This window comes from Xyrauchen texanus, chromosome 5, assembly GCF_025860055.1.
Source record: "Xyrauchen texanus isolate HMW12.3.18 chromosome 5, RBS_HiC_50CHRs, whole genome shotgun sequence".
Lineage (NCBI taxonomy): Eukaryota > Metazoa > Chordata > Actinopteri > Cypriniformes > Catostomidae > Xyrauchen > Xyrauchen texanus.
Window position 1 is genome coordinate 47,668,659 of NC_068280.1, and position 23,223 is coordinate 47,691,881.

The following is a 23,223-nucleotide window of genomic DNA, read 5'->3' on the forward strand; positions in this document are numbered from 1 at the left end:
GGAATATATTGGGAATGGGAATATAATACTTTTTATTTTATTTTGCATAAAGCTAAAATAAGTAGATTGAAGGGCAATTAGCATTACACATGAACTGCAACACATGCATAGAAATAGACATTTTATTTTATTTATTTTTATTATATAAGAAATTATGTATTTATTCAGAATAAATGTGTATATGTAAGCCCGTTTATCGGTCCAATGGCGGTCTCCAATAATACGGGTGAAGGTCTCAGCGCGTTACAGTCTTTCTTGTTTACGCAACACACCAAGATTAAATGAAATACATTTTCTCTTATGTATTACCTCGTTATTTCATCTGACTCCATAAATGAAAACGGTTTTAATGATATCTAAGCATCATTAAAAGTGAGCGAATGTTTGATTATTCTTTTTAACTCCTTTAATTATATTTTATCACAAGCGGCCAGTATTGGATCATCAAACAGAGGTAATTGCTATATAGGCCTACCTAAGATCGGTCACATTAACTTTCACACAATCAAAGATACTTCAGTATAGCCCCCATGGAATTGCATACACTTGAATTTAAATTACACACAGTGTGAGATCGTCTGACTATAGAGAACCATGAATGTGTCACATCTCCTTTAACACCCAAATAATTCAATATGCCTAACAAATGGTGGTGTCTGTCATTATAATTAGATTTTGGTCCCCTATTGAGGGGGTTCCTGTAGATTTACATACAGAGTTAGTTTGTATGGAGGATCTGGGGGAGGGCACACCTTTAAGGGGCACACCACATTTCTCATATTTTATAACTTCTTTTTGCTTTTCATTATGGCTGGGAGGATGAGACCAGCTTACCAGGTGCACTGAGACACTTTAAATGATACCAAACATGTTATAGTTACTTTTTTGTACACACTTCACATTGCATGGGTTTTTAGTGAGATTTAAGTGAGGAGGAGGAGTGAGATGAAGAGACTTTAGAAGGGAGGTGTTAGCTGCACAGTTTGTTGCATCTGGGATGTTGCTGTTACATATGTAAGAGAGAGTTCAGATGTTAATTCTCATGAGAGCCTTTTGTTTTCTCGAGGAGCAGCCCAGACTCACTGGCACCCGCTTTACAATACAATAAAACAATACAACACAATACTGATACTGACATTTTATTTAGCATATAAATATAAACTAATTTAAATATTTACTTTTAATTTCTTTTGCACAGGCCTATATACACATTCAGTGCTGTGAAAAAGTATTTGCCCCTTCCTGATTTCTTCTATTTTTGTTTATTTTTTCCAAACTTAATTGTTTTTAGATCTTCAAGCAAGTTATAACATAAAACAAAAGCAAACTGAGTAAAGACAAAATACAGTTTTCAAATATATATACTGTATATATGTGTGTTTTTATTGAAGCCAAAAATGTGATCTCAGTAACTTGAGATCAGTCTTTCACGGTGCAATTTTGGACACTCTTCTTTGCAGAACTACTTTAGTTCAGCCACATTGGAGGATTTTCGAGCATGAACTGCCTGTTTAGGGTCATGCCACAGCATCTCAATTGGGTTAAAGTCAGGACTTTGACTAGGCCACCCCAAAACTTTAATTTAGCTTCTTCTGAGTCATTCAGAGGTGGACTTACTCCATGCTTTGGATCATTGTCTTGCTGCATAATCCAACAGTGCTTGAGCTTCAGCTCATGAACAGATGACCAGACATTGTCCTTTAAGATTTTCTGGTTGAGAGCAGAATTCACGTTTCCCTCAATTATTGGCCCTGAAGCAGCAAATATCCCCACACCATCATCATGCTTGACCAAAGGTATAATGTTCTTTTTGTGGAATTCTGTGTTTGATTTATGACAGATATAACAGGACCCCTGTCTTTCAAACAGTTCCACTTATGACACATCAGTCCACAGAACAGCTGTGAAAAATTCTCCCAAACGTTTTTGGCAAAATTCAGACTAGCCTTAATGTTCTTCTGGGTTAGCTGTGGTTTTCACCTCGACACGCTTACACGGATGCCAGTGTCTTTCTGATAGTGGAGTCATGAACAGTGACCTTAATTGATGCGAGAGAGACCTGCAGTTCATTGCATGTTGTCCTTGGCTTTTTTATGACTTCCTGGATGAGTCGTCGCTGTGCCCTTGGAGGAATTTTGGAAGGTCGGCCACTTCTGGGAAGGTTCACTACTGTGCCACGTTTTCTCCATTTGGGGATAATGGCTCACACTGTAGTTCTTTGGAGTTCCAGAGCCTCTGAAATAGCTTAGTAACCCTTTCCAGACTGATGTATTGCATGTGTTTTGCAAAGAAATAGAATAGGCCTAAGCGGGTAGAATTTAAATTAGTATCAAATACTTGAAAAAATGCATAGAAAGGATCAAAAATATATATATTTTTTATTATTATTATTTTATTTCGCATTGAAATAGTATAAGCATGAAACATGGATTCATATAATCAGGGTCTTCACTATGTACTGTATTTTTAATAATGCATATAAATGTCATGGATGACATTGTCAAGTATTTACTGGTGCTTTTCTCAGTGCTGGTTAAGATTTACCAATCACTGCTGTTTTTTATTACTGCATAACGATTTAATAGAATCATTTCAGAAATCATTTCTACTGCATATTTGCATTGATATACCAGATACAAATCTTTGGAAATAATATATGTGCATGATTATACATTTTATTGTACAAATGTCTCCAGTAAGACAAAAAGCCTCCTGGCATTTAAATGTGACTCAGAGGGGGATTCGGCTTTCTGGAGGTTAATTTAGGAAATTGTTATTAGCTAGAAACAATTGCTTCACTGTGGTTGCAAAAGATGTCCTCTCTGGTTTACAGGTTTCTTAGAATAAATGATTAGTAACTCAGTTATTTGTTGAGCAGGAAAATAAGCAGATAACACTTACAAAAACATCTGACAATACATTTCATAAAATAGCCAAGAAAGGCAAACTAGATGATCAATTTGATCAAAACCAAAGCCCATGAGTGCTCATTGTTACATAAAAACATAAAACAGCTGTTTTATATGTATATACTGTTATGATAAAACATATCTCTATATGTTATTTTAGATATTATTTTTAAAGACATACGCAACATAAAAAGGACAACTTAATGTAAAAAAATGCAACGTTTTGTAAGAATATCTTTTCAATGCAGAACAGTTCTTTCTTCATTCTCTTCACTGCAGTAGTCTATCTGATTTCAATACCTGAAACAGGATAAAAGAATATTATTATTTATAAAACATAATACCATGTTTATTGGACATGTGCATTGCTGAAGCCATGATACTGTTTGAAGTACTTTGGAATATCATGTAAATGGCAGCGTAAACAATACAAATACAGAGAAATAAACACCAGCCATAGGGGCCTTCAAGCAGTTCCAAACTTTGCTCTGTGCATTCAACTGGTGTTTAATTACCATATCCATGGCACACAGGGTCACATCCCTGGCCCACCCGGGTATTCTCAAACAGTCAAATATTCACATGACAAACAAAGAGGTAACACACATGCACAAAACATGCAGGGAGTGCTCTTTTGGTCAGTCATTTTTTTCATTCAACATTTTCAGCCAATTTCATTGCAAACAGACTGCTTAAAGTAGATAACTCTTACTTCATTGTGGAGACCAAAATGTATCAGGCTTTACATAACAGATGATATAACATCATGTCATCAGATGGCCATGATGACAAAATACACAGTAACGACTTACCTGAATACTAGTGTTGGTTAGATGAGAGAAGAGGAGGAAACATGTCCTCTCAGGTTAGGAAAACAGTGCATCAATACCTGCTGGAGATAAGACTATAGCCTGTAGCAGGTCTGAGAGAGAGATTATTCCCCGAACCACGTCATCTCTGTCCACAAGCACCAACCTATGGACCTGGACACAAACCCAAGGTTAATTTACTGAAAACAAGACAAGGAAAGATAAAATATAAAAAAATAAAAACAAACAACACAAAATAAAATAATTTGTGTTAAACAAAACCAGACAAAACAGATTGGAGTGAAATAACAAAAAGCAAAACGAAAAAGGAAACAAGGCAAGAAACAAATAAATAAAACAAAACAAAACATACAACATCAAATGAAAAAAGAATATTGTGATAAAACAAGACAACACAGAATTAAATAAAAAAATAATAACAAGACAAAACAAAAAATATATACAAACAAAATAACATAAAATAACCTTTGTGATCAAACAAAAAAGACAAAACAAAAGGAATGCAAAGCAAACGAGACAAGAGAAGAGATGGCAAGACAATAAATAATTTAAAACAAAACATACAAAATAAAATACAATTTGTGATCAAATAAAACAAAACAGAATGGATAGCAAAATAGAAAAAGAAACAAGGAAACACACACACAAAAAATGTTTTTTAATAACTTTTGTGATAAAAGAAAACAAGACAAAACAGAATAGAACAGAATAGAAACACACACACACACACACACACACACACACTCACGTTGTGTTTCCATGTTTTATGGGGACTTTCCATAGACATAATGGTTTTTATACTGTACAAACTTTATATTCTATCCCCTAAACCTAACCCTACCCCTAAACCTAACCCTCACAGAAAACATTCTGCATTTTTACATTTTCCAAAAACATAATTTAGTATGATTTATAAGCTGTTTTCCTCATGGGGACCGACAAAATGTCCCCACAAGGTCAAACATTTCAGGTTTTACTATCCTTATGGGGACATTTGGTCCCCACAAAGTGATAAATACACGCTCACACACACACACACACACACACACACACACACACACACACACACACACACACAAAACAACATAAAATAACATAACATTTGTGATAAAACAAAACAGGACTAACAGAATGGAACAGAAAGAAATTAGGGCTGTCAATCGATTACAATTTTGAATCGAATTAATTACATGGTGTCCCGATTAATTAATCGCGATTAATCGCATATACAAATATTTGCTGAGAAAGCCCCTCATATAACAATAATGATTATACATATTTATATCAATATATAATTATACATAGTTATCTTTATATATTAAAAAAATGATATATATATACATATATATATATATATATATATATATATATATATATATATATAAAATATTCAGATAATTAAAATGCATTACATTCTTAATCATTGATAAGACAATACAAAAAGCGGCCTTAGAATACAATGTATTGTTTACTACCATATTATTGATCATAAGTCAATCATTGGCACACAGTTCACAGCAATCCATTTCACTAGTGAATTTGTCAATCAGTTCGAGATTTATTAAGAGGGCTCGTTTAAGGGTCCGTCAATTTACACCTGCGTCAGACGTTTGTTTTATTTATTTTTATTAATGCTTACAAAACTTTTACATCTATATCCAAGAGGTATATTAAAACAAACAACAACAAAAAGGAAAATAAATAAATAATCAGTTTAAAAAATATATCAAATTGTTTACATATTTCAATACACTTTACAGCTTTCTTGTTACTCAAATTGGAAATTGTTCTTAGGTATTGCTGAACCTTTGAATGAAAAATTAAAACTAATGGTTTATAACAACCATACTTACATTTATGAATACTAAACTTTGCTAAAAGTTTACAAAACAAAGTTGAAAGCTGGGAATAATATGATCTCTAACAATCTTGTAGAAATCAGATCAAAAACGAGTCGAGTAGGGACAACTCCAAAATAAATGAAAACAAATTTCTGCCTGCAGACCACAAAATGTACAGAATATATCAACATCACGATTAAATCTCTCTACAAGAAAATAATTAGTGAGGTAGTACTTATAAATAAGTTTTGATTTTATTCATGATTAAATATTTATGGGTAATTTCCAAATTTTGCACCATCTCAATCCAGCGTCAGACATGCTTGTGTAGCGTCTCGGGTGCGTTGCATCATAAACATAAAATGGTTAGGTCACTGTGTCAAGTTAAATATAGTAAATACTAAATGTTTGTGTTGTTCTGCTTACTAAATGTTTTCTACACTGTATAAACTGCGCGTTGCTCATACAGCTGATATTTCACTTACTGCCCTCTGGAGTAAACTGGTGGTACTACAAGCTTGCATTCCTCAGGAATCTTCCTTACTATGGTCTGGGGGGGGGCATTGCGATTAAATGCGTAATTTTTTTTAGCGCGTTATTTTTTGTCAAATGAATCGCACTGAATTAACACGTTAAATTGACAGCCCTAAAGGAAACACAAAAGAACAACAACATAAAAAACATATAATAATTTAACAATATTTGTGATAAAAACAACACAGAATGGAATGGAAATCAAATTAAATAAAAACAAGACAATGCAAGTCAATAAATAAATAAATAAAAGTAGATAAAAACATACAAAATAAAATTGAATAAAAATTTTTTTTTTTTGAGAAAACAAAACAAGACAAAAAAAAAAACAAGACAAGAAAAAGCAAGACAATAAATAAATAAAAACATAAAAATAAAATGAGATAACATTTGTAATAGCAGAAAACCGATGGAGTGCGTACTCCAGGTAGGGAATGAGGTTTTGCCCCAAGTGAAGGAGTTCAAGTACCTCGGGGTCTTGTTCACGAGTGAGGGGACAATGGAGTGGGAGGTTGGCCGGAGAATCGGGGCAGCGGGGGCGGTATTGCATTCGCTCTATCGCACAGTTGTCACGAAAACAGAGCTGAGCTTGAAGGCAAAGCTCTCGATCTACCGGTCAATTTTTGTTCCTACCCTCACCTATGGTCATGAAGGTTGGGTCATGACCGAAAGAACTATGTCGCGAGTACAAGCAGCTGAAATGGGCTTTCTCAGAAGGGTGGCGGGCTTCTCCCTTAGAGATAGGGTGAGGAGCTCAGTCATCCGTGAGGAGCTCGGAGTAGAGCCGCTGCTCCTTTGCGTCGAAAGGAGTCAGTTGAGGTGGTTTGGGCATCTGGTAAGGATGCCCCCTGGCGGCCTCCCTAGGGAGGTGTTTCAGGCACATCCAGCTGGGAGGAGGCCTCGGGGAAGACCCAGGACTAGCTGGAGAGATTACATCTCCACACTGGCCTGGGAACGCCTCGGGGTCCCCCAGTCAGAGCTGGTTAATGTGGCTCGGAATAGGGAAGTTTGGGGCCCCTGCTGGAGCAGCTGCCCCCGCGACCCGACTTCGGATAAGCGGTTGAAGATGGATGGATGGATGGAACATTTGTAATAAAACAAAACAAGACAAAACAGAATGGAACAGAAGGAAACACACAAAAACCAACAACAACAAAATTATAATATTTGTGATAAAACAAAACAGGGAAAAACAGAATGGAATGAAAAATAAATAAATAAACAAAGCAAAACAAAAAAAAAATAAAATAAAATGACCTTTGTTTAAAAAAAAAAAAACATTGTACAAAATGCACGAAACAAATTAAAAATAAAAATAACCAAAACAAAATCATACAATAAAATAATATGTCATTTGTTTCTCTTTTTGAAAGCAAATCAAACAAGGTATTATGCTAGTTTGCCAGTCTTTTGGAGTTTAAATGAATTGCAGCAACATGGGTAACTTGATTTATCTATGAAAAGAATTGATCTGTATTTTTAATCTCTGACTACAGAGAGCATACAGCAGCTGTTGCTTACAAAACACATCCTTACCTCTGCTTTGACAATTCTGTCAATAACAGTTTCCAACGTCTCGTCAGGGTAACATTTAATGACTCCTTCCACAAAACAGCGTCTCCTCCTCACCGCCTCCTGCATGCTCATGCTCAGGTTATTGTAGGTTTTCTGTGCAGCAAGATTCTGCCGAAGAAAATAGCACCACACGGCCATTAAAACACTTTACCTGTCATAATATCATCACAACAGACAATATTAATAACAGTTTACTAGTGAGAAAGAGAAGATACTTACAATCACATCAAATCTCGAATACAGGGCGACCACCTTTCCTAAAAAAAGAGATAGAGAAAAATGCCTGTTTACTTCCAGTAAATGAATATAAGAAATATAAATTGCTTTGTTTTGTTTGTTTTTACCATCCTCGTCCACCACTGGGAGGGCAGACACCCGTCGCTCAACAAACACTGTAAGTGCATCGTAAACAGTGGCTGTCTGTCGTACAGTGGCGATGTCTGTGAAAGTCCCTATTTTTGCATCTTTAATCTGCATCTTCAAGAAGCGTGGCTTAGACACCATGCCTCCCTAGATAGGGAAAATTCACAGTAAACAATAAAGAGTTGAGCTTAAATTTTTTATATAATCAAAATGTAGAATTATTCTTCTTACAAATAAATAAAGGAACTTGAGGATTCTCTTATGGGTCAGTATGTGTAGGACATTTCCAGACTCTGGGTCAATAACCGGCAGCCTGTGGATTTTGTGTTTCAGTAAAGAGTAGACGGCATCAAAAAGGCTGCATACAGAAAAAGAAGGGGTAAATGGTGAGATATACTAAACTAAAGATTCATATTTAGACATTAGAGCAAATTGTCTCATTCATTATGGCATTCTGAAGTTTATTTTTATTAAGGTTTATAATACCTTGCATCAGGTGTGATACTGACAAGACATTGATCCTGATATTGCAAGTAGATGTCTACAGAAACACAGAGGACGTGTGGACAAGAGAGACAGAGAGGAAAAATGATCAGAGAGAGAGAGAGAAATGAGGAAAGAATCAAAGGTAAGTAAAGTATCCCATTTCAGGTATGCAGTAAATGTCCCTTATAGTCACACAATGACAGTCAATGAAAGCTGTGCAGTTGGATCCATTTAATAAAAAAAAAAAAAATCACCTTTGGGTTGGTCATGGTCATGACTTATACATGGAATGTGGAGCAACAATTTGTGATGTAACATACCAACATCATCTGTGTAATTCTGAATATTTACTTTGAAATGAATCACCTCTCCATGTCTCAATCTTATGTTCCTCCAATTCATAGATCTGAACCTTAAGAGAAAGAGAATGAGTGTGCATCTTTAAAATGCATGCATGATATCATCTACACTTAAAACCCTAAAAATGGCATTATTGGAAATGTCAAGTTGTCTTAATTAAGTTACTTAAAATTTCAGGTTTTGGACTCATAACTCAAATGTTAACGTAAATTCATTGAACATATTTATCTTAAAAATCCTCAGATTTAAGATTTGTGAACAAAATTGAGGCTATGGAGAATACCCATAATTCTTTGCACTTTTTTGTAGTGTAATTTATGTTGTATGGGGGTATGGGGTATTTTTTTCAAAGCTTAGTATCCAAACATTTATATAACCAACATCTTCTGCATTTATGTTACTTAAAATAACTATATAAGCCCTTAAAACATCTCCTTTGCAAAATAAGCACCACCTAGTGGTTATGTAGTAAAACAAATATTAATATCAAAATAAAAGTCTTTAAAATGGCACATAAATAGACAAATCATATATCAAATGAAGTCGCATTCTATGGAATGTTATTTTGTTGCCCTAATACCACAGTTTCAAAGATATACACTCACCTAAAGGATTATTAGGAACACATACTAATACTGTGTTTGACCCCCTTTCACCTTCAGAACTGCCTTAATTCTACGTGGCATTGATTCAACAAGGTGCTGAAAGCATTCTTTAGAAATGTTGGCCCATATTGATAGGATAGCATCTTGCAGTTGATGGAGATTTGTGGGATGCACATCCAGGGCATGAAGCTCCCGTTCCACCACATCCCAAAGATGCTCTATTGGGTTGAGATCTGGTGACTGTAGGGGCCATTTTAGTACAGTGAACTCATTGTCATGTTCAAGAAACCAATTTGAAATGATTCGAGCTTTGTGACATGGTGCATTATCCTGCTGGAAGTAGCCATCAGAGGATGGGTACATGGTGGCCATAAAGGGATGGACATGGTCAGAAACAATGCTCAGGTAGGCTGTGGCATTTAAACGATGCCCAATTGGCACTAAGGGGCCTAAAGTGTGCCAAGAAAACATCCCCCACACCATTACACCACCACCACCAGCCTGCACAGTGGTAACAAGGCATGATGGATCCATGTTCTCATTCTGTTTACGCCAAATTCTGACTCTACCATCTGAATGTCTCAACAGAAATCGAGACTCATCAGACCAGGCAACATTTTTCCAGTCTTCAACTGTCCAATTTTGGTGAGCTCTTGCAAATTGTAGCCTCTTTTTCCTATTTGTAGTGGAGATGAGTGGTACCGGTGGGGTCTTCTGCTGTTGTAGCCCATCCGCCTCAAGGTTGTGCGTGTTGTGGCTTCACAAATGCTTTGCTGCATACCTCGGTTGTAGCGAGTGGTTATTTCAGGCAAAGTTGCTCTTCTATCAGCTTGAATCAGTCGGCCCATTCTCCTCTGACCTCTAGCATCAACAAGGCATTTTCAGCCCACAGGACTGCAGCATACTGGATGTTTTTCCCTTTTCACACCATTCTTTGTAAACCCTAGAAATGGTTGTGCGTGAAAATCCCAGTAACTGAGCAGATTGTGAAATACTCAGACCGGCCCGTCTGGCACCAACAACCATGCCACGCTCAAAATTGCTTAAATCACCTTTCTTTCCCATTCTGACATTCAGTTTGGATTTCAGGAGATTGTCTTGACCAGGACCACACCCCTAAATGCATTGAAGCAACTGCCATGTGATTGGTTGATTAGATAATTGCATTAATGAGAAATTGAACAGGTGTTCCTAATAATCCTTTAGGTGAGTGTATAGGGCCAGCGCTGGCTCAGCGGTTAAGGCTTTGGGTTACTGACCGAAAGGTCAGGGGTTCAAGCCCCAGCACCGCCAAGATACCACTGTTGGGCCCTTGACCCTATCTGCTCCAGAGGCACTGTTTCATTGCTGACTCTGCACTCTGACCCCGGCTTAGTTGGGATTTGTGCAAATGACTGCATTTTATTGGCTCTGTTCCTGTACTCTGCACAATGACAACAAAGTTGAATTCTTTATATTCAAAAGAATCACAAAGTGAATAATTATATTTGTAAGACATCAAATACAAATGTCTCTTTTATACACCAATCACTGTTGCTGTAAGCCACAAATAGCTAAAAACGTTCTCTAAAACACGAGCCATTGTTTACTTGACCGTGAGCTTGCTTGTGTGAATAATCCAATGTTATATCTTGGATGTCCAGAATAAAATATGCAGCGCCACAGAAAAAGCATACAAAACAAATCCTCTGAAAATATGTTTTTGACTATTGATGATAAAAAAGAGAGTGGAGGATCTCAGATTTCTATTGGCACTTATTTTGAGCTTCTAGTCCACTCAGATTACGAGATATTCAATAAAACAACAAGGGTGGTGCATGAACTGAAAATTAGACTGAATGTCTATGGACGAGCACATCTGTGAGGGCTAAAATGCGTAAGAGCATCACCTCCATTTCAGATCTGTATATTGTAATGGAATAATGTAATAGAGAAAAAAAAACTTTTTCTAGTGCTTTCTGCCACCTAGTGGAATCAAATGAGACTTTTCAAAGTGAATAAAGTGAACAGAACTAGAATTACATATTTACAAAGTTAGGACAACAAAAAAACGTTGTTTCTTTTTATTCTGTTTATCATAAGATTATAAACATATAAAATATTATTTATGAATAAATGTATTTATTTTTTATTTTATTTGGCCGTTTTTCTAAAAACGAGACCAATTTTTTGCAATTAGTCCACAGTGTGTGTGAATGGTGAGCTTTAAAATTTGAGTGTGAAAAATTGTGGATGGCAGCCCTTAAAATGTACCAGAGTTAAAGTAGATCAATATTTCTACATATGACTATGTGTCAACAACACCAAAGTATCAAGCTGTTAATCCAACTTAAAAAGTGGTGTAGGTAACAATTATATTAAACTTTTAGAAGTCCAAAATACCACCTTATAGACCTTATTCTTAGTATAATAAATAATTCTGCCACAAACAGCTTCTTCAGGACTGAACATTAGTAATCAAACTGAGCATGCTCAAAAGCCTGTAAGTTGACATTATATGTACTCACTATTTAAAGTTTTAAGTTGCTCTGACTTAAATGACATAAAAGTGGACTTTATTGGTTGTTTGAGGTAATCTCAACTTTTTCTACATTAGATAGTTCAATCTTTTAAAATTGAGTTTATCTGACAAAATGACATTGTTACAGTGCTTGCATCTAGTTAACTTAACATAAATAATTATGTCCATTCTACTCTATATGAACACCAAGTCAATTTAACTTAATTACATATGTTTTTGAGACACCATTACACAATTCACTTGAGTAGAGTCAACTTATTAGGATTTTCAGTGAGCACAAGAAACTGTATCTAATTCAGACACATTATATGGACAGTCAATACAAAATCAATATGATTCTAACCATGATTTTGCATGAAAGACAACACAAGGACGCAGACAAAGATTGCTGCCTACCATAGGTGCCTTATAATACCGATGAAGAATGTTGATGAAGTCTGTAATTGTCAGCATTCCTAGAAAAACGTTTTAATAATGAACAAATGTTTATGGAATAGTTTAAATCATTTAGACTATGCACATGAAGAAGGTGGTTATTCTCACCGACAAATCTCTGTTGTTTGTTGTCCCAAAGAGGGGCGGCCCGCAGACCATTCGCTACTAAAGCAAAAAAGGCCTTCTTCACCTGTGTTGGAACAAAAATGCATATTCACATCTCACTGTAACAACTTTTTGGTCTAAATGAACTAACTGCTATAAAAGGGCATGATAAAATTTAAAATGGAATTGCTTTGAAAGTGATATTTCATTATACGTGTCTAATTCATTGTATCGCAACCTGCAGTGTGGTGTCAAAAATGACCAGTTTGCAGCTGGTGGGAATCGCATCGTAACAACAGTGCTTCTTAATGAAGTTCATATAAGCTTCTGCATCAGGATCGGGATCTAGGATGAGATGGAAGATATGTTGTGATGTAACTGAACAGGAAAAAACACCAAATACATGCACCAAAATAACTAATAAAGTGATTTTTAGAGATGGCTTACTAAGAATGTAATGTGTGAACACATTGTTGGGTAGTCCATAAAATACTTCTTATTAAACAGGTTTATGAGCAGTGTAGATCACCCTACCTGTGCTGTTCATTATATAGTCCTCATGGCAATCTTCCTGTCAGAAAAAAATATACATTCACTACCGGTCAAAAAGTTTTTGACCTTTTTTTTCTTCACATTTTAGAATAATAGTAAAGTCATCATTATATTGTGACTAAACAAAATCCAAAATAAATCAAAACTGTGTTATATTTTAGCATCTTCAGCATTTGCCTAGAATTTGCAGACATGTACTCTTGACATTTTCTCAACCAAATTCTTGAGGTATCACCCTGAGATGCTTTTTAAACAGTATTGAAGGAGTTCCCATCTATGTTGGGCACATATTGGCTGCTTTGCTTTATTATTTGGTCCAAGTCATCAATTTCAAAAACTTTTTTTTTATTAAATTTTAGTTTTATAATGAAATAAATTAATATGATGGCACAATTATAAATTTGCCTACAAAACTAATTTCAAACATTTAAGCATACGCCTTAAGATCATGACAAACATTTCAGTCAAGTGTTTCAAAACTTTTAATCGGTAGTGTACATAAAAACTTGAGGGAAAACTTTACATTATTGTTCTCTTTTGTAAAAGCTGTAAAATATGTCATTTCTGCGACACTAGCGCCACCAAACGGAATTGCAAAAATAAATGTTGTTTTCAGCTTTCTGAAAACAACATTTTCACACGTCCCCCGTCTGCCATTGGTCAAACAAAGAGATAGTCCCTCCCCCAACTCACGGCATTGGTTGACCAACGTTGTTGGGGCGGGTCTATGCGGGTTCCTCAAAACAAACTGGGCCATTTTCATAGCGCAAGAGAAACACCGTGTTTACAGTTTGCTAATAGTTGTCTCTGCATATTAAGCTGGGATAGCAGAAAGAAATTTAACACAAAAAAGTATCATACTTAATCTTTAAGGGTTTATAAATGTTTACCAGCCTCCTGCAAAATCTTAAAGAGGTTTAGAATTTAAAATAATAATAATATGAGGAATCATATATATATATATATATATTTTTTTTAACAGTATAATGTTTGTAAACTCGGTTATTATTTTGAATTGTGGAAAATATTAAAATGCATAAGCTGGAATATATTAAAATATGTTATATGTCAAATACTTTAATCAATTTAGTACTAAATTAAAAAATTAAAAACAAAACACAATTATCCTTCTATTTATTTTTTTAAGTGCTAAGCATCTTACAAATTCTGCAACGGCTATGCACTAAAATAAATAATTTTATGATTTACACATTTCAATTTCACAACAAAATTCCATCAGTATTAATCTTTAATAAAACAAAATAAAAACAAAACCTAAATATAAGTTTTTTTATTTAACTTTGTTAAATATGACATGCTTCAATTTTAAGAAAGTTTGTTATGAAATTGAAATGCATAAATCTTAAAAATATGCAAACATATGGGTCTAGCTCTACGAGTATTGACGCTGACTACCACCCCTGGAGTCGCGAGTTCGAATCCAGGGTGTGCTGAGTGACTCCAGCCAGAACTCCTAAGCAACCAAATTGGCCCAGTTGCTAGGGAGGGTAGAGTCACATAGGGTAACCCCCTCGTGGTCACGATTAATGGTTCTCGCTCTCAATGGGGCGTGCGGTAAGTTGTGCGTGGATCACGGAGAGTAGCATGAGCCTCCACATTCTGTGAGTCTCTGCGGTGTCATGCACAACTAGCCATGTGATATGATGTGCAGATTGACAGTCTCAGAAGCGGAGGCAACTGAGATTTGTCCTCCACCACCCGGATTGAGGTGAGCAACTGTGCCACCAGGAGGACCTACTAATTAGTGGGAAAAGGGAATTAAATAAATAATTAGGCTAAAATATTTTTTTGAGTGTGTATACTTATGAACACAACTGCATATACATAATAAAAAAAAAAAAGTACATAATTATGTTGAATACTTTCAATTATCTCTGTATGTATACTGTCACTGCTTCATGTGCATCATCTTCATTTGTTTTCATAACTGTAAGGTGTCATGACGTCCCTTACAAAAGTACTGTGAGATGGTAATCCCATGGAATTGAATGATCACCATATTTATGTTCAGTAGTATTTGTTGACATTGTACTCCACAGTATAAGGTAAAAAGAACAGGCTAAAATTAGAGAAGAATTGAACGTCAACAAAAACCATGGTGGTACTTTTTTGTAAAAAGACAGTTACCAAACTGTTTGAGCATATTTCATTCTCTCATGCCTTTAGTTAAATGCATGCGCCATACCCTGATTTACACCAGCAAGAAGAGGAAGGTAGCCTACCTGCGTGCTGGCGTCCATTTGTGAGTGTACACTATGATAGCGTTGCTCCGTGCACGTCTCCGCGCATTGCGCATGCCCGCTTATCCGCTTCACCCCGCTGCGCTCTGCGTTATCTTTAGATCGAGGACGACGCTCTCCCTTTAAACGCACGAGAACGCGGTGGACGGACAAAGCGACGCAGTACTGGTCAAGAGAAGACAGCTTATTTTAAGATATTGCTATGAGGGAGAGTGTAGTAAAGGCAGCGCGAGAGCTGGAATGTGACAGCGCGCAGGTTTATCCAAATATAGCGCGTGCCCTCTGTGAAATGCGCGCGACTTCCCCCACAAATGTATATATGAGCCGTCTCGGTGGGCCAAAATTAACTTTTAGCTACACATGCCAACGGCAATAAATATTTCATACATGTCATGAAACTGTATTTTGTATTATTTCATTAAAATATTTTTGGACTAAAGCAACAACAGGGGGACAATGGTTGTTGTGACGAATTGGGGTCCATGAGGGGCAGTTCAGACAAAATGCGTTCTTTGGCTAAAACAAATCTAGATGCAGCGCAATAATAATTATACATAACAATTTTTAATTACCACTTAATTTTTAGTACAAGAACCAAACTTTGGGACTTCGTCAAGACTATTAAAATACACATAATTTTTTTTTATATACATTTTGCTTAAAAACATAGTAAAGAATTATTAATGTTGTTTACTTCAGTTTTACAGTTGTTTTGATGATGTTTAGTTGATTCTGAACACAATAGGACCAGTGTTATTTTCAGACCCTGGCAATATGCATTCTAAAAAGCCATGCTTAAAACAACATTTCTAGTACATGCATTTCTGATAAAACAGTCATTTTATTTTAAGAATTTGTTTTATTTTTCATCATTTTTAGTTGTTGCAGCTATACATTTTATACAAAACCTTTTACAAATGGAACAAATTTTTTAAGACTTAGACACCATCAACAAATAATGGTGGATATGTACTCAAAGAGATGACTAAATGAGTTAAAGGGTGTTCTTTATGACCAATACCTGTTGAATTAAGGACAAAATATTGCATGCTTTGAGTATATAAAAGGAGCATAACATCAGTCCAAAATTTATCTTGGTTCAAAGATTTGGTCAAGCAATGAACCAAAATTATTCTATTAAATTAGCTTGTTTGGCAACTCAAATAAATTGCTACTTGCAAAGCTTTTTTAAAAAAAAAAAAAAAAAAAAAAACCCATTGACCATATTATAAAATGACTGCTTTTTAGATGAAGTATGGCATTTACTATCTACATGTAAACTTTGTTGTAAAAGCTTTCAAATCTCAAGATCTCAGCCGCTATAAGCAGCATTAAACCAAATCCTTTTTTACCCTTCCCCCTTTGTAACCAAACTATTCCCAAACTTAAAAATAAATGCTTTCACACGAAGGAACTTCATAACAATACAATCCTCCTGAGTATATCTACGGCATCTTATGCAAGGCCAGGCAAACTATTCAAAACGTCCTCACATTCTTAAAATGGGGTTCATTGCATCTTAGAAAATGCCTGTTCTTATGTAATGTTAATTTGTTCTAACAATTATTTTGCTTGGATGCCTTGAATGCTTTAACCAACACCCAAAACCATAACTAACCTATTCATAAAGATAAAAAATAAACTCTGCTCGTTCCAACTGCATTTACACACTGCATCCCGCAAGCCAAAATTCATATCAATATAATATACCTCCTTACCACCTTCTGCCAACATACTGCAACAACCAGGTTTCGACCAACTAATATGGCTGATCCAATACAAAAACAATGAAAACCAAAGGAGTTATAATGGCTGACTGTGACTGTAAACTTGTTTTACTTTGATATTTCAATCCTCTATGAGGATTACCCTTTGTCTATCCAGAAAATAGGAGAGATGGCATTTTCCCAAGTGGCAGAGTAGTCTCTGGACAATATGGATGTCTCTGGAATTGGGGTATGGAGCCAAGATGGGGTCTGGAAACATTGGACCTTCGCTAAATGGAGTTAACCCGAGCCAATGTTATTTAAGATGGGTGTACCACTGAGAAGGATGAGTTGTCGAAGTATTGCGCCCAATGGATTGAATGCGCATTTGACCTTGACAGAACACTTCAGAATCAAAACAGTCTTGTAGCTGTATGTCTAATGAAGGGTTTGAGTAGGACAGAGCAGAGAGGATGGAACCCCACAGACAAAGAACCGTGGTCCCATAGGTGGAGTCCTGGTGTTCTGGTGTGACGGTAGTGCGCGGCTTCAAACTGTCGTTGGTAAGGATGCAGCAGCGGAGGTTCGAGGTAGGGCTGGGCGCTTCCGGTTGGAGATTGGGTAAAAGTGCTGGTGTCTGAATAGATTTGTGCTCCATGGGTCCCAAATACGTGCGACTGGTGTTGGGGAAACGGCCAAGCTGGTGGATCACCACAGAAGACGCAATGAGACCAGCTATGCTAGTCAAGTATAGGAGACCCAACATGCAGGTAACCTGCAGAGAAAGCAGAGATTACAACATTAGAGCACAATCACAAATGAGACCAGCGGTGAACTATTCCTTTTAGGCTGTTTGTAACACTGTTAAGAATGGAAATGAGGAGGCGAGAACCGGCTTGACGATATAAATAATAGTTTAATGATAAACTTAAAAGAAGACACAAACACATACATGACGGACATGTCCGTAAACGATCTCTCTCTGCCGCACGATCCTCTGCAGTCGACCATTAACCCTCACGGAGGCATAATTAGCCTAATACGGGACCGGGTGTGTAGGATCACGACCCGGCCCCACCCTCCGCCCTGCCACATTGTTATTATTCACCTTAGTAAAGTGCTGGTAGATGGCTGAAAGAGCTTCCCTCCAATTAGACTGCTCCAGTAGAACACAAAGATCCGTGTACGTGAACCAACCTCGCTTCATACCCTGTCGCTCCGCAATGCTACAGAAACAAAGACCATTAAAATATTGAATTTTTAAGTGTAAAAGTCAATAGATTGCATTCGACTCTGGGCCACCAAAGCAGGCAAGTGTATGAACCTTGGACTGATGGCCTAGAAAAATAACAACTCTCCTAGTTTTTGAATTCATATCCATATCCAAAATGGTCCAAGATAAGTTAGTGTTTAACACAGGCTTAAGTGTTTGTTCAAATCCAACCCAAGGTATGGCCAATAGTAATAGAGTAGTGATACTTGCACCACTAGATATTTGAAAAACAAACATGCAAGGGGCAGGGAATAAGTAAAATTTGTGTATGGTACTCAATCAAAATCTTGTGACTCCGTATAATATGAGGTGTAGTGTTGCAGTACACATTGGCATGTCAACCAACCTGCCTTCCACCTGACTGAGGACTTTAAAAAAGTCAATGGGCTCAGTGAAGAGGTTCCAATCCTGTAATATAAAACAAACAAAAAAAAAACACATCAATCTCATTAGAAGAATCACAATAGGAAATGCACCTTACTTCAGAACTAGCCTAAATAATATATCCAGAATATGAAAAGACCAAATAAGTCAAACTAAATCATTGTAGTTCTAAAGAAGGGTGAAGGACTGAGCTTACGATCGCACTGAGGAAGTTCATCTCCAGGGTGTTGACAGTGTGAATGTCCAGCTTGGCAGCAGTGCCCCATTCATCATTGAAAACCTCCTCCTCTTCTCCTTCATCACACAGATATTTACTGGCAACCATCTGGAGTGCACAAAAGAGATATTCAAAGAGATTAATCTCTTGACACTATTCTAGCAACACTGAAATTGACCAGAATAGTGGAATGGTCAAGAACAACCTGATAAGATATTGATAATAAATCAAATAAAAGGGCATGCATACCATGGATATCAAAAAGAGGTCAGAGGATGAAATCTGTTGCATGTATTCAGGGTTTCTGTGTCGCAGTCTTTCAATGTAAATCAAGGCCAACATCATAGCGCAGGGAGATATACATGCTTCCCTGTAATACAGAAAGGATTTTTTTTATATTTATGATAGAGGTCGACCGATAGTGGATTTAGCTGATACCAATAACTACAGTGGTGTAAAAGGCAGATAAACGTTTAATTTAATTTTAACAAAATGTCTTAGTCTTTTCTGGCGGGCACAGACATAGAGGCTGCAAAAGTCTAAAATGAGTAAAATCCCAAATTAGTGTTTGTTGGGCAACCAAATATTACAAATTGTGAATTAGTCCATAAACAGTAATGGTGACAGAATCTTTATTACACTGCTCTGTGTTTAAATACTCACCAAATTGATCTTTTTGTAGACTATACACTCACCTAAAGGATTATTAGGAACACCTGTTCAATTTCTCATTAATGCAATTATCTAATCAACCAATCACATGGCAGTTGCGTCAATGCATTTAGGGGTGTGGTCCTGGTCAAGACAATCTCCTGTACTCCAAACTGAATGTCAGAATGGGAAAGAAAGGTGATTTAAGCAATTTTGAGCGTGGCATGGTTGTTGGTGCCAGACGGGCCGGTCTGAGTATTTCACAATCTGCTCAGTTACTGGGATTTTCACGCACAACCATTTCTAGGGTTTACAAAGAATGGTGTGAAAAGGGAAAAACATCCAGTATGCGACAGTCCTGTGGGGAAAATGCCTTGTTGATGCTAGAGGTCAGAGGAGAATGGGCCAACTGATTCAAGCTGATAGAAGAGCAACTTTGCCTGAAATAACCACTCGTTACAACCGAGGTATGCAGCAAAGTATTTGTGAAGCCACAACACGCACAACCTTGAGGCGGATGGGCTACAACAGCAGATGACCCCACCAGGTACCACTCATCTCCACAACAAATAGGAAAAAGAGGCTACAATTTGCAAGAGCTCACCAAAATTGGACAGTTGAAGACTGGAAAAATGTTGCCTGGTCTGATGAGTCTCGATTTCTGTTGAGACATTCAGATGGTAGAGTCAGAATTTGGTGTAAACAGAATGAGAACATGGATCCATCATGCCTTGTTACCACTGTGCAGGCTGGTGGTGGTGGTGTAATGGTGTGGGGGATGTTTTCTTGGCACACTTTAGGCCCCTTAGTGCCAATTGGGCATCGTTTAAATGCTACGGCCTACCTGAGCATTGTTTCTGACCATGTCCATCCCTTTATGGCCACCATGTACCCATCCTCTGATGGCTACTTCCAGCAGGATAATGCACCATGTCACAAAGCTCAAATCATTTCAAATTGGTTTCTTGAACATGACAATGAGTTCACTGTACTAAAATGGCCCCTACAGTCACCAGATCTCAACCCAATAGAGCATCTTTGGGATGTGGTGAAACGGGAGCTTCGTGCCCTGGATGTGCATCCCACAAATCTCCATCAACTGCAAGATGCTATCCTATCAATATGGGCCAACATTTCTAAAGAATGCTTTCAGCACCTTGTTGAATCAATGCCACGTAGAATTAAGGCAGTTCTGAAGGCAAAAGGGGGTCAAACACAGTATTAGTATGGTGTTCCTAATAATCCTTTAGGTGAGTGTATAAAGCAATTTAGAATCTCCAATTCACTTAACCTGGATTTTTTTGTACTTGTGGGTGTAAACCGGAGCACCCGGAGGAAACCCATGCAAACACGGGGAGAACATGCAAACTCCACACAGAAAGGCCCTAGTTGAGGCCGGGACTCGAACCCCGGCCAGCATTTTGGTGGAAACCATGGTATTTGTAGTAAAATCAAAATAACCACAAAATTATTAACTTTATTACCATAGTTTATGTTTTTCTGTATGGTTTTTACTATGAATATCTAGGTTGAAATATGGTTAATATAGTAAAACCATGGTAAATGTTTTGCGAGGGAACATACATTGGTCAACCTCTAATATATTATTAAACAACTTTTATTGCTATGAGATTGCTTTTCAGTTTCAAAGGCAATCATACCTAGACACGTGTGCAGCGTATTTCTTGTGGAGCTTTCGTATGGGACTTGGGGCGGATTTCTGAAGCAGTTCTACAGCAATATCTATTCGAAACAAAGATAAAAGTGACACACATACACACATACACACACACACACACACACACACACATATATATATATTCAATCCAGCATTACTGTGAAAATATTCTGTCGTTATAACAGTAATAACATATAAAGAAAAACTATCTAGACTAGTTTACACACCTGTCATGGGACATGATAGAGCATCCAGTGGGCTGTCAGATTCCAGACCATAATATAATCGCTTCCTGACTCGTTCTGACCACTGCTCATGTCCAGGCAGAAACTGATGATAATGATAAGAAATATATAACGCAACAATGATTCATAAACATGCAATTATCATTATGAGCTCATAGCAAACCAGTTGACAGTTCCCTATTAACACCCAACCCTGTAGATAAGACGCACCATAAAATGTTAACAATGACGTACATGTCCTAATTTATCAATAGAAGATCTAAATCATGACTACTTGACAATATTAATGTAATGTCTTCACAATAGTTTAATATTACTCCCAAACACTGACGTCAATAAGGCCTAAAAAGCCTCGATCTAGATTAATACACACTAAAAGATAGGGACTTGCCGATTGGTTGTTTGCTACATTTAAAAGTATATCTGTGCTCTTGCAGTTTAATGTTAAAGGGTTTTATAATAACGGAGATATTAAATATACAGTCAAGTTCTTTCATAAGACAGAATAGTACAAAAACACTCCGAATACTTACTGTAAACTCCTGAAAGTCAGAAAAGGTGAACGTTCGCTCGTCAAACAAATCGCCAAAATCCATTTCGTGCCTCCAGTATTAATTTAAAAGAACTGAAAACACAGAAAGGCTGAAGAAAAGCGTCGTGAAGGAGCTTTTCTGCTGCAACAACTGCGTTGCGCCCAATTCAGAATTCAGTTACGCAACTCAATGCGCGCAGTCTGCATAGAAAATAAGCGCAAGGAAAATATGTACAATAGATCTAAATATTACTTCTACTGTTTTACTTTGAATAATTTTCTTTCCATTTAAAAGGTATAAAAGTATCTTCGAGTTTGTATCCAGTTTTGTATAATTTTCTAGAACGCTGATAAAGGTCGTAATCGCGTGATAAGTGTTACTTTTCTAAGCGCTGGTCAAGATGGACCAATCACAGTCGTTTGTGATTACTGGAGAAGAAATTTAAAAACATATTTTACAGAGACTTATGAGACAAATTTCAATTTGCGGATCAGTTAATAAATCGTGGATTTCATATGTTTAAATGTTTATACTTTGTATATAAAAATATCTCCAGTAAGACACATAAAACTTTCTGTGATTTGTATGCGGCTCAATTAGGGATTTACCTGATTGTAAAAACACTTTGTATGGTCTCATTAACCAGTGGTACTCAACCAGCGGGCGGGACCCACTAGGGGGCCTCAGCGCACCCTTGAGGGGGACTCAAGGTGACTTAAAATTAATTTAAAATAAGAAATATTAAAATGATCCTACTTGGGGGGCCTGGGTATACCAGCCAGTTAAGATGCTGACTACCACCTGGAGTTGCAAGTTCGAATCTAGGGTGTGCTGAGGGACTCCAGGCATGTCTACTAAGAAACCAAATTGGCCCGGTTGCTAGGGAGGGTAGAGTCACATGGGTTAACCTCTTTGTGGTCACTATAATGTGTGGTTCTCACTCTCGGTAGGGCGTGTAGTGAGTTGTGTGTGGATGCCACAGAGAATAGCAAGAAGCCTCCACATGCGCTATGTCTCTGCGTTAACGCGTTCAACAAGCCATGTGATAAGATACGTGGACTGACTGTCTCAGACACGGAGGCAACTGAGATCATCCTCTGCCATCTGGATTAAGGTGAGTCACTACGCCACCACAAGGATTTAGATTGCATTGGGAATT

General features: G+C 36.9%; 2 protein-coding genes across 5 annotated transcripts; both read right to left on the reverse strand.

Annotated features, from left to right (window-relative positions):
• Positions 1–1,239: 1,239 nt before the first annotated feature.
• Positions 1,240–15,625, reverse strand: prkag3a (protein kinase, AMP-activated, gamma 3a non-catalytic subunit). Of its 4 annotated transcripts, none has more exons than XR_007970612.1 (13): positions 15,360–15,623; positions 13,099–13,135; positions 12,803–12,909; positions 12,568–12,649; positions 12,421–12,479; positions 8,890–8,950; positions 8,539–8,593; positions 8,284–8,410; positions 8,034–8,199; positions 7,909–7,946; positions 7,651–7,797; positions 3,722–3,892; positions 1,240–3,209 (listed from the first exon to the last, which is right to left on the reverse strand). XR_007970612.1 is itself a non-coding variant. In XM_052126954.1 (13 exons), exons 1-13 carry the CDS (start codon positions 15,375–15,377, stop codon positions 3,193–3,195), a joined length of 1,008 nt encoding a protein of 335 aa, XP_051982914.1. In that variant the 5' UTR covers positions 15,378–15,625; the 3' UTR covers positions 1,240–3,192. The 4 variants fall into 4 exon arrangements, 3 of the variants coding, with proteins under 3 accessions (XP_051982914.1, XP_051982916.1, XP_051982913.1); XM_052126954.1 differs by having other exon boundaries at positions 3,799–3,892; positions 15,360–15,625; XM_052126956.1 differs by having other exon boundaries at positions 1,240–3,892; positions 8,905–8,950; positions 15,360–15,624.
• Positions 15,626–16,218: 593 nt separating this feature from the next.
• Positions 16,219–22,231, reverse strand: cnppd1 (cyclin Pas1/PHO80 domain containing 1). The gene is made up of 8 exons (XM_052126952.1): positions 22,065–22,231; positions 21,514–21,616; positions 21,270–21,351; positions 19,207–19,327; positions 18,937–19,065; positions 18,703–18,764; positions 18,192–18,309; positions 16,219–17,858 (listed from the first exon to the last, which is right to left on the reverse strand). The coding sequence occupies exons 1-8, from the start codon at positions 22,125–22,127 to the stop codon at positions 17,400–17,402; spliced, it is 1,137 nt and encodes a 378-aa protein (XP_051982912.1). The 5' UTR covers positions 22,128–22,231; the 3' UTR covers positions 16,219–17,399.
• Between the last annotated feature and the right edge of the window lie 992 nt (positions 22,232–23,223).

What these genes read in the sequence shown, in the direction of transcription:
- prkag3a (XM_052126953.1), bottom strand. An exon ending in GGTATTATAAGGCACCTATG is followed by an intron (nt 8,951 to 12,420) that starts GTAGGCAGCAAT and finishes CTTTCTCTTAAG; the next exon opens with GTTCAGATCTATGAATTGGA. An exon ending in ATTCGAGATTTGATGTGATT is followed by an intron (nt 7,798 to 7,908) that starts GTAAGTATCTTC and finishes TTTCTTCGGCAG; the next exon opens with AATCTTGCTGCACAGAAAAC.
- cnppd1 (XM_052126952.1), bottom strand. Translation starts at nt 22,127, where the DNA reads ATGGATTTTGGCGATTTGTTTGACGAGCGAACGTTCACCTTTTCTGAC. An exon ending in CTCAGTCAGGTGGAAGGCAG is followed by an intron (nt 18,310 to 18,702) that starts GTTGGTTGACAT and finishes TTGTTTCTGTAG; the next exon opens with CATTGCGGAGCGACAGGGTA. An exon ending in TCTACCAGCACTTTACTAAG is followed by an intron (nt 17,859 to 18,191) that starts GTGAATAATAAC and finishes CTTTCTCTGCAG; the next exon opens with GTTACCTGCATGTTGGGTCT.